Source organism: Scyliorhinus canicula, chromosome 19 (genome assembly GCF_902713615.1).
Source record: "Scyliorhinus canicula chromosome 19, sScyCan1.1, whole genome shotgun sequence".
Classification (NCBI taxonomy): domain Eukaryota; kingdom Metazoa; phylum Chordata; class Chondrichthyes; order Carcharhiniformes; family Scyliorhinidae; genus Scyliorhinus; species Scyliorhinus canicula.
In genome coordinates, this window is record NC_052164.1 from 50,509,796 (window position 1) to 50,526,465 (window position 16,670).

At 46.8% G+C, this 16,670-nt stretch overlaps 1 protein-coding gene across 1 annotated transcript; it reads right to left on the bottom strand.

The window, feature by feature from the left end:
• Positions 1–712: 712 nt before the first annotated feature.
• On the bottom strand, positions 713–2,268 carry LOC119954456 (Ig-like V-type domain-containing protein FAM187A). The gene has a single exon (XM_038779676.1). The coding sequence runs from the start codon at positions 2,222–2,224 to the stop codon at positions 977–979; it is 1,248 nt and encodes a 415-aa protein (XP_038635604.1). The 5' UTR covers positions 2,225–2,268; the 3' UTR covers positions 713–976.
• Positions 2,269–16,670: the final 14,402 nt, after the last annotated feature.

A 16,670-nucleotide genomic window follows, 5' to 3' on the forward strand; every position in this document is an offset into this window, starting at 1 on the left:
TTGCTTAAGTTCCTTCCAACTTTCCTTATACTCCACACAGGGTTCGTCTGTTCCCTTTTAGCCCTGATAAATGCCTCCTTTTTCTTTTTGACGAGGCCCACAATATCCCTCGTTATCCAAGAATCGTGAAATTTGCCATATTTATCCTTCTTCTTCACGGGAACATGCCGGTCCTGAATTCCTTTCAACTGACATTTGAAAGCCTCCCACGTGTCAGATATTGATTTACCCTCAAACATCCGCCCCCAATCTATGTTCTTCAGTTCCCGCCTAATATTGTTATAATTAGACTTCCCCCAATTTAGCACATTCACCCTCGGACCGCTCTTATCCTTGTCCACCAGCACTTTAAAACTTACTGAATTGTGGTCACTGTTCCACAACTGGAATGCTCCCCTACTGAAACTTCTACCAACTGGCCGGGCTCATTCCCCAATACCAGGTCCAGTACAGCCCCTTCCCTAGTTGGACTATCTGGCCAATATTTATCCCTCAAATAACATCACAAAAAAAATAGATAATCTGATCAGTTTCGTATTGTTGCATGTGGGAGTTTATTATGAATAAGCTGCAATGTTTCCTAAATTGCAACAAATCTGTACTTCCAAAGTGCTTCATGGGCTGCAAACAGGGCACACTCCAGCCCAAGCCGAACTTCTATAGCCATGACAACCACTGCACAGCCAATCTTTAATACGTAGACATATATTTCCTATTAACAGAAGCTTACACACCTTAGGTTAGATAACATCCACTTACCTGACAGGACACCAAACACATAGACAGGTTTCTGAGATAACCCTTCCCATTAAATAACTGAAATGCCCAAGGCCCATTGTCCAATGACCTCGGTTTCCAGACAAGCACATGTTGGATTTTTAAAAAATAAATACATTACAAACAATTCAACAGAGTGACATTGAACAGTTTCCTTGAACAGGCTCAAGAGGCTGAGCGGCCTCCTCCTCTTCCTATTTTAAAAACAATCAAAATAATAATTGCAACATTTCATACACTTCAGGAAGATAAATATGAGCGTTAATATGAAGTAAGTGCTGAGAATAGTTTGCATCGCAAAGATGGACTCTTCATCAGTGAAATTCCTGTGGATCCTGGGCGGAAGGCCGATCCTCAACCTGATCCCGGCCATCAGCTGGCCTTCCCTCCAGCAGTAATAGGTCCCGATGTCATTGAGCTGAATAGCACGGAAAACCAGGTGATTGCCTTGATCGATGTACAATCTCATGCTGCGGTTCATGCCCACCATGTACTCCTCCCTGTACAATGGACGGCGTCCCTTGTCCCAAGCCACAGCATGTTCCGCCCTGGCTTCTGGACAGGCAATTATCAAGGGGTACCCTATGGCATGGATATGGGTCTGCACTGGAACTTGGGGGGTTTTCTTATTCTTGTCATTCGTAAAACCAAAGACATCAAAGATGAACTTCTCGCCTTCTATCGAGGGGTACCGGGTCGCGCATGGCACGAAACAGCTCCGTACCATGATCTCAGTTTTCCTTTTCTTCAAGATGTGCTGGTACCTGCGGGGAACCGCCCCTGAGCCACAGGAGACTACGTTGGTTAGAATCTTCTTGTACCTGAAGTACAGGTAAGGGCTACGAATGTAACACAAGCCAATACGTCTCTGCTCCCCCCTCACCCCACACCGATCGCACATCGTCCAATTCCAGTAAGAAGTGAAGACCTTGTAGGTCTTGGTCTCCAGATCAGGCATGGGCTTCTCCTCCTTCTCCTTGAAGGTTATGTGTGCATTTTTGTAACTTTGCACGTCAATGTCATAACCATAGAAATAATCTCCCTTCACAGAGCCACACATGTAATGTCCTGAATCTTGGGGCTGTGCATTTAAAACCAGCAGGCTAAACATCAGGATTCTGAACCTGGACTGAATGTCCGAGCCAGCGCGCAACTGGGAAGCATCCAAAATCTTCGTCCCATGGAAATCACTTAGCACCTTTGTGTGGCCTTTGCCCAGATCTTTCTGATAGTACCAAACAACCGAGGTCACATCCTCGGGCTTGCACAGGCACGGCAGTTCAAAGGTCATATCAGCCAGGTAGGCAGCATTCTGGAACATTAGGAAAGCGGGGCAGGATTGTATCTTGAAGATGTCTTCTTTCTCTTCTATCACAAACTCGCTAGCATGAATGAGGGCAGGCCACAGAAATGGCCCAAATGAGAGGACAACATCTGTGAGCAACATTTAAGTGGGTGAGAGAATACAAGCACCTGGAAGAGCAGGCACCTGCCAAGCCTCCCTGCAGCCTGTGGAGCTCAACAGATAATTGTTAAGTTCTAGAGAGATTTTAAAAAAGCATTCTGTTCTAGAACACCATCATTGTGAATGTAACTTGTAATGCACATGGAACATTCCAGAACATCTCAACCAGGAGGACTTTTGGAGTTGGTCCAGGGTCCAGGTGTAAGTGTGCACTGCTACTGCCATTGTACCAGCAATGACTCCAATCCAAAGCAGGGCAAAGTGCAGGTTTGTAACAGAAACATGCCAGATTAGTTCCCAGTACTGTAATGGGTTGCACCTTACTTCCCAACCAGTTTTCTTTCTGCTTGACTGTCATCAAGGTAAGGCCTAGGTTCCAGAGGAAGAGGCTGCCTGCTCACATAAATGGTCACTTTCTCTCATAGGAACATATAGGATGAGGTTACATGGGCAGGGTAGATGATATACCAGAAGGACCTGTGGTTTGGAAGAATATACACAGGGAATGTGGATGGAATTGTAGATGAGGCATGGAGTTGGATTTTTGTATCCCAAAAAAGTCAGGAATTTGTGCAGGAATTAGCAAAACTCAGGCAGTGCAACCAGAAATTTAAATTTGCCCCTCACAAAGACTCCCACACAAGGGAACCTTCCTTTAGGTGGAAAGTTCAGGTTCGGTTAGGATCATAACCCTGCATGCATGTCCTGTGACTTCAGGTTTGCCATTGATATACCCAGGGGGAACGTATATTTCATGCTCCATGGTACACTGCCAGGCTCGGCAGGCTTGGGAGGCTTTGGGAAACCCACCAGGTTAGAGAGTTTATGAATATTGGGAAAGGCTACTGAGGAGTCAGGAAAGTGTTAAATGTTTTTATAACTACACACATCACTATTAAATGCTGTCTTATAAGTTAGATGTGTCCTTACTGCAGTGATTGATCATAGGACGCTGACCATTACACTGACCAACACTGTGTAAGTATTGAAATACATTAGAGTACTTTTTCTGTTGGGAAACGTGCTACTCTGCATTCAAAACTGTACTAGTGTTTGAAACAAACATGTTGGACTTTAACCTGGTGTTGTAAGACTTCTTACTGTGCTCACCCCAGTCCAACCCCGGCATCTCCACTTCAAAACTGTATAAAACACTGCATGGGAACTCTCGTGTCACGATGTGAAGTGACTTGCATGTCCACAATGCTTTAACTTTGAAATAAATTGTCCTGATGCTTTAACTTGGAGAAAAAAGCAGCCACCTGTTCCTGGTCTACTGTGACTGACAGGCCATCTGGTGTACATAGAACATACAGTGCAGAAGGAGGCCATTCGGCCCATCGAGTCTGCACCGACCCACTTAAGCCCTCACTTCCACCCTATCTGCGTACCCAATAACCCGTCCAAACCTTTTTGGACACAAAGGGCAATTTAGCATGGCCAATCCACCTAACCTGAACATCCTTTGAACTGTGGGAGGAAACCAGAGCACCCGGAGGAAACCCACGCAGACACGGGGAGAACGTGCAGACTCCGCACAGACAGTGACCCAGCGGGGAATCGAACCTGGGACCCTGGCACTGTGAAGCCACAGTATTATCCACTTAACTACCATGCTGCCCGTGTAGTTTAAAAAACCTAGCATTTATGAAACATAGTTATTTCAGTTTCAATAGGCTTTATTACAAGGGAGGTGGAGTACAGGGCATCGGTGAAATTCCATCTAGCGTATTCTTGCATTGGAAATGGATCGGAGAAGGTTCAGCAGGTTGATTCCTGGGATGAAGGGGTTGAGCAGTTTAGAAGTGGGTGAGGGGCGTGAGAATAATGTGGAGAGCAAGGATGATGTCCCGGAGTTCTGACGTAGGCCTTCTAACCAGCCTGCCTTGGCACTCGGCCTCTTCCGCTTCCTGGGGCCTGCCTAGGGAAGTGGCAGACCAAATCCTTGCCTGAACTCACTGAAAATATGACAGATATGGGAAGAAGTGACGGGCTTGGGTTGACAAAGTTGTAAATTGTCCCGACTCATATTTCCTGGACCAGAGATGAAATTCGAGCCGTGGGGTAGGATGGAATACATACTTGGGAATAACAAGAGTTGGATAGCTTATATTCAATCAGACAGATAAATCCATTGATACACACATGAAGGAAAAAACAAAGTCTTGCATTTCTACCATCGCTGGTCATCTCGAAGCACTGGACAGTGAATAAAATACTACTGAAGTGTAGTCATTGTTGTAATGTAGGGAACACGATAGGCAATTTGCCCATAGCAAACATTCACAAACAATTAATGTTATAATGGCCAGAAAAAACATTTTCTATGTTGTCCAAGGGATAAATATTGGCAGGCAGACGGGAACCTCAGTTTAGTGCCTCTTCTGAGAGATGGCACCTCTAACAGTGCAACACTCCCTTCATACTGCACTGGAGTGTAAGCCTCCATTTTTGTACTGAAGCTTAGAGTGGGACATGAATCCAGAACGTTATGACTCAGAGACACAAAAGGCTATCAATTGAGCCACGGCTGACATACATATATACATAGATAGAAAGAAAGGATAAGAATAGAAAAGATGGAATTATAGATTGAATAAAGAAAGAGCACAAACGCGGTTGGTAGATTGCGGGAGAGGCCTCTCGTGGGCTTCCCGGCGGTCTTCACGCCTTGCAGGATCTACCCAAGTCCGGCGAGATGTCGGAATTGGAATCCCACCCAAAAGGGGCATGCCTAAATGGCACGCGCCAGTAGGTTTTTAACCTACTTATGCGCTTACCCGGGAACTACCGGCCTCCCAGGATCTACCAGCCTCCCCAGGGAGACTGCAGCCGGGCGCCATTCAGCACTGGTCCACACAAACGTGCACTCTGCGGAACGGCACCCAAGGGGATCTTCCGGGCCATCCCAGGATACAAAAAAGTGACAAAGGGCATGATTCTCCAGCCTCGTTGCGCTCTTCCTCAAGCGAAAGAAGGCAGGTGAATAGCGGGAAAGGCAGAAAACGAGAACTGCGCCAGGCACCAAACAGTTTGCAATGCAACCGGCTATTCCCGTAAGCGAAATCGGGATCTCGCCATAGCATGGCGAGAAATCAATTATCACTACTTAAGCCCTATTTCCATACAATTAACGGGAGCCACCCCTTATTCAACAGCCTCCTGTCATTCATCCCAGCAAGTCATCACGCTGGCGCCGATTAGTACTCCTTTTTAAAAACGTGAACCCGGTGGAAGGGCTTCTATGGGGAGTCGAGGAGGTGAGTAGCCATCTTTGCTTAAGGCAAAGAGCTGGGAGTTGCTGGGCTTGCCACACGAGTGCTCGGCGGGGGGGGTGGGGGACCCTCGACTGGGGATGGAGACCATCCGCAGAGGTGGGCCACCATGGGAACGTGGAGAGGAGGCACTGAGAGGGGCAACCGCTCACGGCACCACTATGCCCACTCCTGGATCATGTGTACCCATTCCATGGGAACACTTGTCCCTGCCTGTCCGCCCCACCCACCACCCACCGATGGCCGAGGCCTCTGGCCGTGCAGCTGAAGGCTACCGCTAATAGGGAATTGCCAATTGTGGTAAAGTGAGCACTTCACAAAACCCAAGTGGATTCTCATGGGTGGACGGGCCATGAACCATGTGGGAGTCATTGCATTGTATCACAATCAAATCGTGATGCCTGGACACTGTGCCTGAACACTGCAGGAGGCAACACCACACACGCAGCAGCCGAGATCCAAACACCCATTGAATGGGACCAACGCCTGGTCCAGGTGATGTTATGAGCTGATGTCTGGGATACAGGGTCTGGGATCCAGTGACGGGGGTTCGCTGAGGATGGGTGTGCGTGGGCAGGGAGTTCTGGGTTGTGGGGAGGGGGGGGGGGGACTGGTGAAGAGGGTCCTGGGGTGGGAGCACCTGGTGTTTGTCAGTCTAACACCTTCTCCCAATGCCTTTGAGATACTGAACGTTATGGCAGGGATTTTGGACCCAGAATGTTCCCTAGTGGTGCTGATAGTAGTCCGGGTGGCAAGAGACCAGAGATGGTGGCAGCAGCAGCGCCTGCAGACACTTGAGGCGGCAGCCCATGTGACGGACCCCGCCCCACACCCCGAGGACCCAACTGACCAACAGGCCAGGGAGGGACCCAGAGGGAGAGTCCCGCGACAGCCCAGGGTGTACAGGCGTCACTGGTCTGTTGAACAGATGACGGACAGTGTTTGTCGCAGGAGAATCTGCCTCAACAAGGAGGCAGTGCAGCACCTGTGCCATGTCCTCACCATGCCTGGGCAGCAGGTTTCTCCACCATCACCAGGATGCCCCATGTTCAGGGGCTAATAGATGCGACTTGTTGCCCTGCGCTAACTGGGCCATCTGGGGGTGCCCTATGTTTACAGAAAGGGGTTCCACTCCCTCAACATACAGCTTGTGTGCGACCACCAGATGACGATAATGCATGTGTGTCCAAAACATCTACATCCTGGAACAGTCTGTCATCCTCGGCCTCTTCGAGAACCACCCCAGGATGGCTGGTTGGCAATTGGGGAATAAGTGAGGACCTGGCGAATGGCGCCAGTACGGAGTCTGGAGACCGAAGCAGAGACCGGTACAACGAGGCGCATGTGGCCATCTGGGCTGTGATTGAGCGGTTCATCGGACTCAAGATGCGGTTCCGGTGCCTCAACCGTTCTGGTGGTGCACTGCAGTACACCTCCCAGAGGGTCACCCCCTTTGTGGTGGTCTGCTGTGCCCTCCACAACCTCACACAGCAGCAGGGCGAGGTGAGGATTCTTATGTCTGACATGCCTCCACAGTCTAGGTCCTCAAGGTGATTATGGGAAAGCTTTTCCAGTGGAGACATGGAGAGGGCATCGTTAGCCATACGCGTGGTTCACAGTGGTGGTGGTGGTGGGGGGGTTGTAATGAAAGAATTGGAGGGGTTGAAGGGGGAGGTACTGGAGGGAGAGTTTGGGTCGCATGGAGAGTTGGGGGTGGATGCTCACATTGGGTGGAAATGTCTCCGGGGGTGGGGGGGGGGGGGGGGGATGTCTACTCACTTTACTCACTTGTACTGCCCGGTGTAGGTCATTGACCTTTTTCCTGCACTGGAGGCCAGTTCTCCTGGTCGCACGTTTGCCGCTCACAGTCGCCACCACCTCATCCCTGGCAGCTTTGGCTGCCCTATGGTTGACCTGCATATACCAAAAACTTTCCCCCCGCACCAGCCCAGAATTCTCACCCAACTCCTCCAAGCTTGCAAATCACCCTCCCAGGAGCAGATCTTTAATTTCCTTTATCCCCCTCCCCTCCCATCCCTGAAACCTTTCATCCATCCTCCCCGACTCAAACCCATGATTCTAATCGGCGTCCCACCCAGCCCCCAGCCTAAAATGCTGTCAACTGTCTCCATAGCTTCAATGTAGCCACCACTACCGGACTCACCTAATACTTCCCTGGGACCATCAGGAGCGGTGCCGTTGCCAGCGTCTGCAACCCCAACCCCCTACAAGAGCCCACCTCCACCCTTACACACAGAGCTCCCCCCGTCCCTGTTCCAACTCCGCACTTTCTCTGCATTTGCCGCCCAATATAATACAACAAATTTGGGAGAACGTACAGACTCCGCACAGACTGTGACCCAAGCTGGAAATCGAACCTGGGACCCAGGCGCTGTGAAGTAACAGAGCTAACTACTGTGCTACCCACCCATTTAGAAGAATGTGAACCGTTTAAGATGGGCCCACCCAGTGACCAGCCCCCACCATCTTTCTTCCTGCAGGAATCACCAACTCACTCGACGGTGGATTTTCCCCTTCCAACCTTCCCAGTACTTGTTTTCTGGGACTTTGACATTCAGATGTTCCTTATAACTTCCCACACCAACTCATTTACAAACTACAAACAGAAAGGGGGCCAGCAAAGGCCGAATTAACCCTATATCCACCACCCGCCCCCAAGATGGAAAAGTGCAAATATAACCGGCAAATGAACAGCCATTTGTACGACCGGGGGGCAGAGACGGAGGCGAGGTACCCCACAAGTATCACACCCCTCTCCCACCTTTGCTATTCCTTTTGTTGTGGTCGACACAAGTAAATATGTAAAACCCTGTAAATATGTAAGACATAATATGACGCCAATCACACATCCAAATTGTAGAGGGGGAGGAGAGGAGGATTATTCAACATTGAGGAGGAAGGGAGGGGAGTTATTCCTTTATAAATATATAGTCTTTTTGTAAACACTGTAAAAAAAAACACAAAAATCTTACTGAAAATATATTTTTTTAAAGTTACATCTTTCAGGCGACGAGGATTTTAAAAGGCCCAAAAGGATTTGAGGTGTAGCACGGTGAGACAAAGTTTTGCAAAGTGAGTAGCTACTTTGCAACGTCGTCAGCGGCAATGGCTATGTTCAAGACTATCAGTGAGTTTGTGGAAGCTCATAAGAACTGGACTGAGTATGTTACAAGGCTGGGACACTTTTTCCTGACAAATGAAATTACAGACGAGGCTAAAAAGCCTTCAATTCTCCTGAGGGGATGTGGGGCAAAGACATACGAGCTAATGAGGAATTTAGTAACACCATAGAACAGTGTGGGCATTCCATTTGCAGAGTTAGTTGCACTCATTCAGAATCATCACCATCCTAATCCCTCAGTGATTGTCCAACATTTAAGTTCCATAGTCATTTTCGAAAGGCAGGGCGGTCTGTAGCTGCTCTTGTTGCTGAACTACATCAACTCTCTGAGCACTGAGTGTTTGGAGCAATGTTAGAGGATATGCTGCGGGACAGAGTGTCTGTGGCATTAATGAAGACAGCATACACATTGTTTGTTGGGGGAATCCACACTAACTTTCAAGAAGGGCAGCATGGTGGCGCAGTGAGCTAGCCCTGCTGCCTCACGGCACCGAGGTCCCAGGTTCGATCCCGGCTCTGGGTCACTGTCCGTGTGGAGTTTGCACATTCTCCCTATGTTTTCGTGGGTTTCGCCCCACAACCCAAAGATGTGCAGGGTAGGTGGATTGGCCATGCTAAATTGCCCCTTAATTGGAAAAAATAATTGGGTACACTAATTTTATTTTTAAAAACTTTTAAGAAGGTTCTAGAAGTTTATCAGGGCCTGGTGATGGCTGCCAACAATGCAAAGGATAATCAAAAGCCACATAGTGGGGCGCAGGCAGATGCTGTGCATCAAGTAAGAAAAGAGCCAGCAAAAAAAAAAAAGCAAATACAGTGGTGTGGATGCACACACTATGCCAATGATTGAAAGTTCAGGGGTGCTGTGTGCCACAATTGCAACAAAATGGGGCATTTGGCTAGAAAGTGCAAGAGTACTAAAGGCTGGGCAGGGAATTTCAAATTCAAAGAAACCTCAGTCTGCTACACATCACCTGGATAGCACAGAACAGGAACAACATGCTCAATGTGAGTGAGGTGCAAGCGAAGCCTATTTATGCTGCAGTGGAGGTTGAGGGACAGAAACTTAAGATGGAGATGGACACAGGAGCCTCTACATCTGTCATCGGTGAGGAGATCTTCAGGAGGACGTGGGGCCCTATGCAGGCAGGGATAAAACTTCGAACATACAGTGGCATGATTATGCCATGACTTGCCGTTTGAGGTGGACATTATGCATCACAGCCAAGAAACAAGACCACGGCTCCTCGTAGTAATAATGCATGGGCCTAGTCTATTCTGGCATGACTGGCTCAGTATTACAATGCTGGACTAGAGCCCAACTTTAGCTGTGACTCTAGACAGAAACCCCAATATTTTATTTTATTTGTAAAACTGTGAAGAAAGGATACTTTGCTCCAAGAGTGATTCTACGCACAAATAGGGATATGGTATATTGAAACAAACTTTATTACAAACATAATATTACTAACTTTTAACATCATAAAGAAAATAGCTTACAATTACCAGTTAAACAATGGTTAACAATGAAATGAACGGGCAGCACGGTGGCCTAGTGGTTAGCACAACCGCCTCACAGCGCTGAGGTCCCAGGTTCAATCCCGGCTCTGGGTCACTGTCCGTGTGGAGTTTGCACATTCTCCCCGTGTCTGCGTGGGTTTCACCCCCACAACCCAAAAATGTGCAGAGTAGGTGGATTGGCCATGCTATATTGCCCCTTAATTGGAAAAAATAATTGGGTAATCTAAATTTATTTAAAAAAACAATGAAATGAAACACTGCTAACTGCTATCTTTTATCTGCACTTAAGCAAAACCCAACTCAGGTCAAAATCTACATTTAAATAGTTAGCAGACCCAGGAATACTTGCTGGACACTTGAATAAAGTTCCCTTTAAAACACTTATTGGAGAGGGAGAGAAATCTGGTCAGGAAACAGGCTTTACTACTGTTTAACCTGCCAGCCTTTGAGAAACTGTTACTGTTCTATTAACAGGCAAATCTTTAACTCACTATTTTGCGAGAAACTGCTCCTGTTCACAGACAGATCAACACTCACTGTTTTTAGAGAAGCTGTTTGTCTGTCCACGTCCCAATCTAAAACTGAATTTCAAAAGTAAAAACTCAACACCTGACTGCTTCAGCCCTTGGCTCCTCCCATTTACTGTATCATCTCACTAAATTTAAACACAAGCATTTCTAATCATCTTCTCCCCAGGGAACCTCCTTTATATCAACAAAATTTGTTAGCCCATTTTTTATGATGCTTTAATTGCACCTCTGTAGCCAAAGTATCGGCTTTTAAACCGGGACATTTTAAAACAGTCACATACAAACCCAGGCTTTTAACCCTTACGGCACCAATTACATATCATACCATATATATGTGTGGGGCAGGATTCTGCATCCTGCGAGCCCCATTTTCCGGCACGGCGAGCCCCCGCTGGCACTGGAATCCTCCGTTCCGGCAGCTGACCAATGGGGTTTCCCATTGTGGCCATCCCACACAATCAGGAAACCCGCGATCGTGGATGTGCTGCTGGTGGAGTGGAAGATCCCGCTGAAAGAGAATTCCGCAGAGATTCCTACATTAACACAGGAAAATTCAGTTGAACTGGGGTGAGGTAAAGCAAACAGTTATTCAGAAAAATCTTGATGGTTTCAAAGTTCAACTTGGTACATTGCATGGCATTTGTTTGTGGATCCTCAGGCTACGCCTTGCTTTTTCAAGCCCAGAGCCGTACGTCATGAAAGGCAAAGTGGAGGAGGAGTTGGAGCGGCTACAGAGGCTAGGAATTATCGAGTCCATTCAGTTCTCACGTTGGGCAGCTCCAATTATACCAGGTCTTAAACTGTGTGTATATGTGGAAATTACAAACTTATCATGAATCAAGTTTCCAAGCTGGGCGCTTACCTATTGATGATCCGTTTTCAGCAGGAGGCAAGACGTTCTCCAAAATTGACACGAGTCAAGCCTACCAACAGCTCTCCTTGGAGGAGAACTCAAACAGTATGTCATTATCAACACCCACAAGGATTTGTTCAAATACAACTGCCTGTTTTTTGTGATGTTTTCCAGTCCGACGATTTTTCAAACGACATGTGGAAGTTTATTTGAAGATATCCTGACACAGTGAAAAGAGGAGGAGCGCATCAGCAACATTAAGTGTTAAATAAATTTACAGATGCAAGTCTGTGTCTGAAGCATGTGACAAATGTAGGAAATTGTTATATATTATATTTTGTTCTAGTAATGTTTTAAAAACCCTGGACGGGCAGTATGCCTGCTAAAACTGTGGTTAGGGATCATAAAGGTGAGCTAATCATTGATTTTAACCATTTGTTTACATACAGGTGGTTAATGGAATATTGTTTATGTGTAGGTTCGCTGGGGAGTAGGTAATTTATGAGGGATTGTGTTTAGTCCAAGCTGAGCAGGTCAGACGCGGGAATGTGGCAACTAGGGGCTTTTCCAAGTAACTTCATTGAAGCTTACTTGTGACAATAAGCACTTATTATTGTTATTGTGAGACATCTCAGTACCAGACTGGAGAGCTTGGAATACAAGTGATCTAATTAGTAGGAGGAGCCAGGTCTGTCTGGAGTTTTGAAGTTTGCCATTGGATTTTAGTCTGACAAGACAGAATAATTTTCAGGTCTCTCTCCAAACGTCTGCACAGAGACGCAAATAACCCTGGTTGTTAACTTTATTTATAAGTGGCATTTGAACTCTTTTGGTTGCTTAATTGGAATATACAATGATATAGAGTATAGATATAGAGTTTTTAAAAAAATTTTGTTTAAGAACTGTTTTAACTGTGAATTGGAAAGTTATTACGGTTTTGCTAATTCGATTGATTCTGTGTTTAAATTAAAGTTCGTTTGAACATAAAAGATGCCTACTGGTCAGTGTTATCACTCCTGTAGTTTAGTAGTCTTCCCTCACAGTCTTATAAATTGAAAATTGCTGGGATTCTTATTGTACAGTCTAAACAAGTGCACCAAATGCATCTTCCAGGTACAGAGGGCAGAATATCTGTGTCATACAACCACAGTCTGTCTCATGGAGGAAAATGTTGGAGCAATGAAGGGAGCTCCAAATTCCAAGAATCTATCTGAGCTGGATTTAATGAATGACTACTAGAAGTTTCTGCTAGACCTTTCAGCAGTGTTGGCACCACTGTGTCTGTTGCTCCACAAAGGGACCAAATGCAAGTGGCGCCAGCACAAGGAGAAACTTTCAAAGATGTGAAAGCACTGCTACAATCAGCTAATCTGCTAGTTTACATTGATCAGGAAAGAGAGTTCATTCTGTCATGTGATGCCTCACCTTCTGGTGTCAGGGCAGTTCTCTCTCATCTGATGGAGGACGGGTCAGAAAAACCCATTGGATCTGCATCATGCACGCTAACAGCTGAGAAGGGATATTCTCAGCTCTACAAGGAAGGTCTAGCCAACATTTTCACTGTGAAATAGTTTCATCAGCATCTTTCTGGGCGTACGTTCACCGTATGTACAGACACAAGTCATTGATGAGCCTTTTTGGTGGCGCCAGATGTATTTTTCCCACGGCCTCAGCGAGATTACAGCACTGGGCATTCACACTGTCAGCCTACCAGTGCAACATCACGTACAAAGGAGGCAAGTATAACACAAACGCAGACGCATTGAGTCGTCTTCCTTTACCAGACATGCCAACCAAGATAGTATTTCCTGTGGAGAGAGTTTCCTTCCTTGAACGACTTTCAAATTCTGCTGTGAATGCAAAATAGTTTAAACAGTGGACAGACTGGGATACTGTTTTGTCCCGGGTGAGAAGATTCATAATGCGGGGTTGGCATATGACAGGCAGGCCTGTTATAGATGAGGAATTAAGACATGGCAGCATCTACCAGCCACATAACACTGGAGGTCAGCGCGTCACGGTGCAACGTGGCCAGTAGATGCCGTGAGACCCCGCTCCCGGGATCTGCCCAGTTCACTGCGTCTCGCGAGATCCAATGCAATCTTCCGAGATGTCGTAATGTGTTTCCTGTCCATTGTGGGCGGGATCACGTTTTGGAAAATCTGCACATTAGAGGGCTACAGTCTCACTCCAATATGCAGTTCCCTGAGGTAACTGAGGAGTTGGAATCTATCTCCTTTGCCTTGGAGACCTCAGGCAAGTGGCATGAGTACTGGTCCCCACAAACTGGGACCGGGTGCAAAGGCACTTGAGGGGGTTTCCAAGAGGATCAGAGGCCCCAGATACTTGCCCTCTGGGCAAGGTGGTAGCCTGGCACTGCTGGTGCCAGCCTGACACTTCCAAGGTGCCATTTTTTTTTACTGATGGGGATTGGGCCCAGCGGTGCCCAGGGTGGGGGGAGGTGCCAAGGACCACCTTACAGGTGAGTTGGGGTTTTGGGGGGCCATTGAAAAATCATCCTTCTCCGTTCTAATGAGTAAAGGCCTAGCACCCTCAACCTTTCCTCGTAAGACCTACTCTCCATTCCAGGCAACATCCTGGTAAATCTCCTTTGCACCTTTTCCAAAGCTTCCACATCTGTCCTAAAATGAGGCGACTAGAACTGCACACAGTACTCCAAATGTGGCCTTACCAAGGTTTTGTACCATCACCTCATGGCTCTTAAATTGAATCCCTTTGCTAATGAACGTCAGCACACCATCGGCCTACTTCACAGCTCTATGCACTTGAGTGGCAACTTTCAAAGATCTATGAACATAGACCCCAAGATCCCTCTGCTCCTCTACATTGCAAAGAACCTTACCATTAACCCTGTATTCCACATTCATATTTGTCCTTCCAAAATGGACAAACTCACATTTTTCGGGCTTAAACTCCATCTGCCAATTCTCAGCCCAGCTCTGCATCCTATACATGTCTCTTTGCAGCCGACAACAGCTCTCCTCACTATCCACAACTCCACCAATCTTCGTATCATCTGCAACTTTACTGACCCACCCTTCAACTCCCTCATCCAAGTCATTAATTCATTAGGACCCAGAACTGATCCCTGCGGTACGCCACTGGTAACTGGGCTCCAGGCTGAATATTTGCCATCCACCACCACTCTTTGACTTCTATCGGTTAGCCAGTTTGTTATCCAACTGGCCAAATTTCCCACTACCCCATGCCTCCTTACTTTCTGCATAAGCCTACCATGGGGAACCTTATCAAATGCCTTACTAAAATCCATGTACACTACATCCACTGCTTTACCGTCATCCACGTGATTGGTCACCTCCTCAAAGCATTCAATAAGACTTGAGGCAAGACATACCTCTCACAAATCCTTGCTCACTATCCCTAATTAAGCAGTGTCTTTCCAGATGTTCAGAAATCCTATCGCTCAGTACCCCTTCCATTACTTTGCCGACCACCGAAGTAAGACTAACTGGCGTATAATTCCCAGGGTTATCCCTATTCCCTTTTTTGAACAGGGGCTCGATATTCGCCACTCTCCAATCTCCAGGTACCACCCCTGTTGACAGTGAGGACGAAAAGATCATTGCCAACGGCTCTGCAATTTAATCTCTTGCTTCCCATAGAATCCTTGGATATATCCCGTCAGACCCGGGGGACTTGTCTATCCTCAAGTTTTTCAAAATGCCCAACACATCTTCCTTCCTAACAAGTGTCTCCTCAAGCTTACCAGTCTGTTTCACACTGTCCTCTCCAATAATATGGCCCCCTCTCATTCGTAAGTACTGAACAAAAGTACTCATTCAAGACCTCTCTTATATATTCTGACTCAATACACAATCTCCCGCTACTGTCCTTGATCGGACCTACCCTCGCTCTAGTCATTCTCATATTTCTCACATGTGTAAAAGACCTTGGGGTTTTCCTTATTTTTGGTTTCCCGCCAAAGATTATTCATGCCCTCTCTTAGCTCTCATAATCCCTTTCTTCAGTGCCCTCCTGGCTATCTTGTATCCCTCCAGCGCCCTGTCTGAACTTTGATTCCTCAGCCTCACGCAAGTATCCTTTTTCCTGTTAAAAAGACATTCAACCTCTCGTCAACCAGGGTTCCCCCACTCGACCATCTCTTCCCTGCCCGACAGGGACATACATATCAAGGACACGCAGTATTTGTTCCTTGAACAAGTTCCGCATTTCAATTGTGTCCTTCCCTGACAGCCTATGTTCCCAATTTATGCACTTTAGAACTTAGAACATAAAACATACAGTACGGAAGGAGGCCATTCGGCCCATCGAGTCTGCACTGACCCACTTCAGTTCTTCTCTGACAGCATCGTACTTACCCTTCCCCCAATTGTAAACCTTGCCCTGTTGCACGCACCTATCTCTCTTCATTACTGAAGTGAAAGTCACAGAATTAATTGTGGTCACTATCTCCAAAATGCTCCCCCACTAACAAATCTATCACTTGTCCTGGTACATTACCAAGTACCAAATCCAATATGGCCTTCCCTCTGGTCGGACAATCTACATACTGTGTTAGAAAAGCTTCCTGGACACACTGCACAAATACCACCCCATTCAATCTAAATTTGATCTAAAGAGTTTCCACTCAATGTTTGGGAAGTTGAAGTCACCCATGACTACTACCCTGTGACTTCTGCACCCTTCCAAAATCTGTTTCCCAATCTGTTCCTCCACATCTCTGCTGCTATTGGGGGGCCTATAGAAAACTCCCAACAAGGTGACTACTCCTTTCCTATTTCTGACTTCAACCCACACTACCTCAGTAGGCAGATCCTCCTCAAACTGCATTTCTGCAGCTGTTACACTATCTCTAATTAACAATGCAACCCCCCCCCCCTTTTACCACCCCCCCTAATCTTATTGAAACATCCATAACCAGGAACCTCCAACAACCATTTCTGTCCCTCTTCTATCCAAGTTTCCGTGATGGCCACCACATTGTAGTCCCAAATACCGATCCATGCCTTAAGTTCACCCACCTTATTCTTGATGCTTCTTGCGTTGAGGTATACACACTTCAGCCAATCTCCAGGCTGCAAGTACTCTCCTTTGTCAGTGTTAC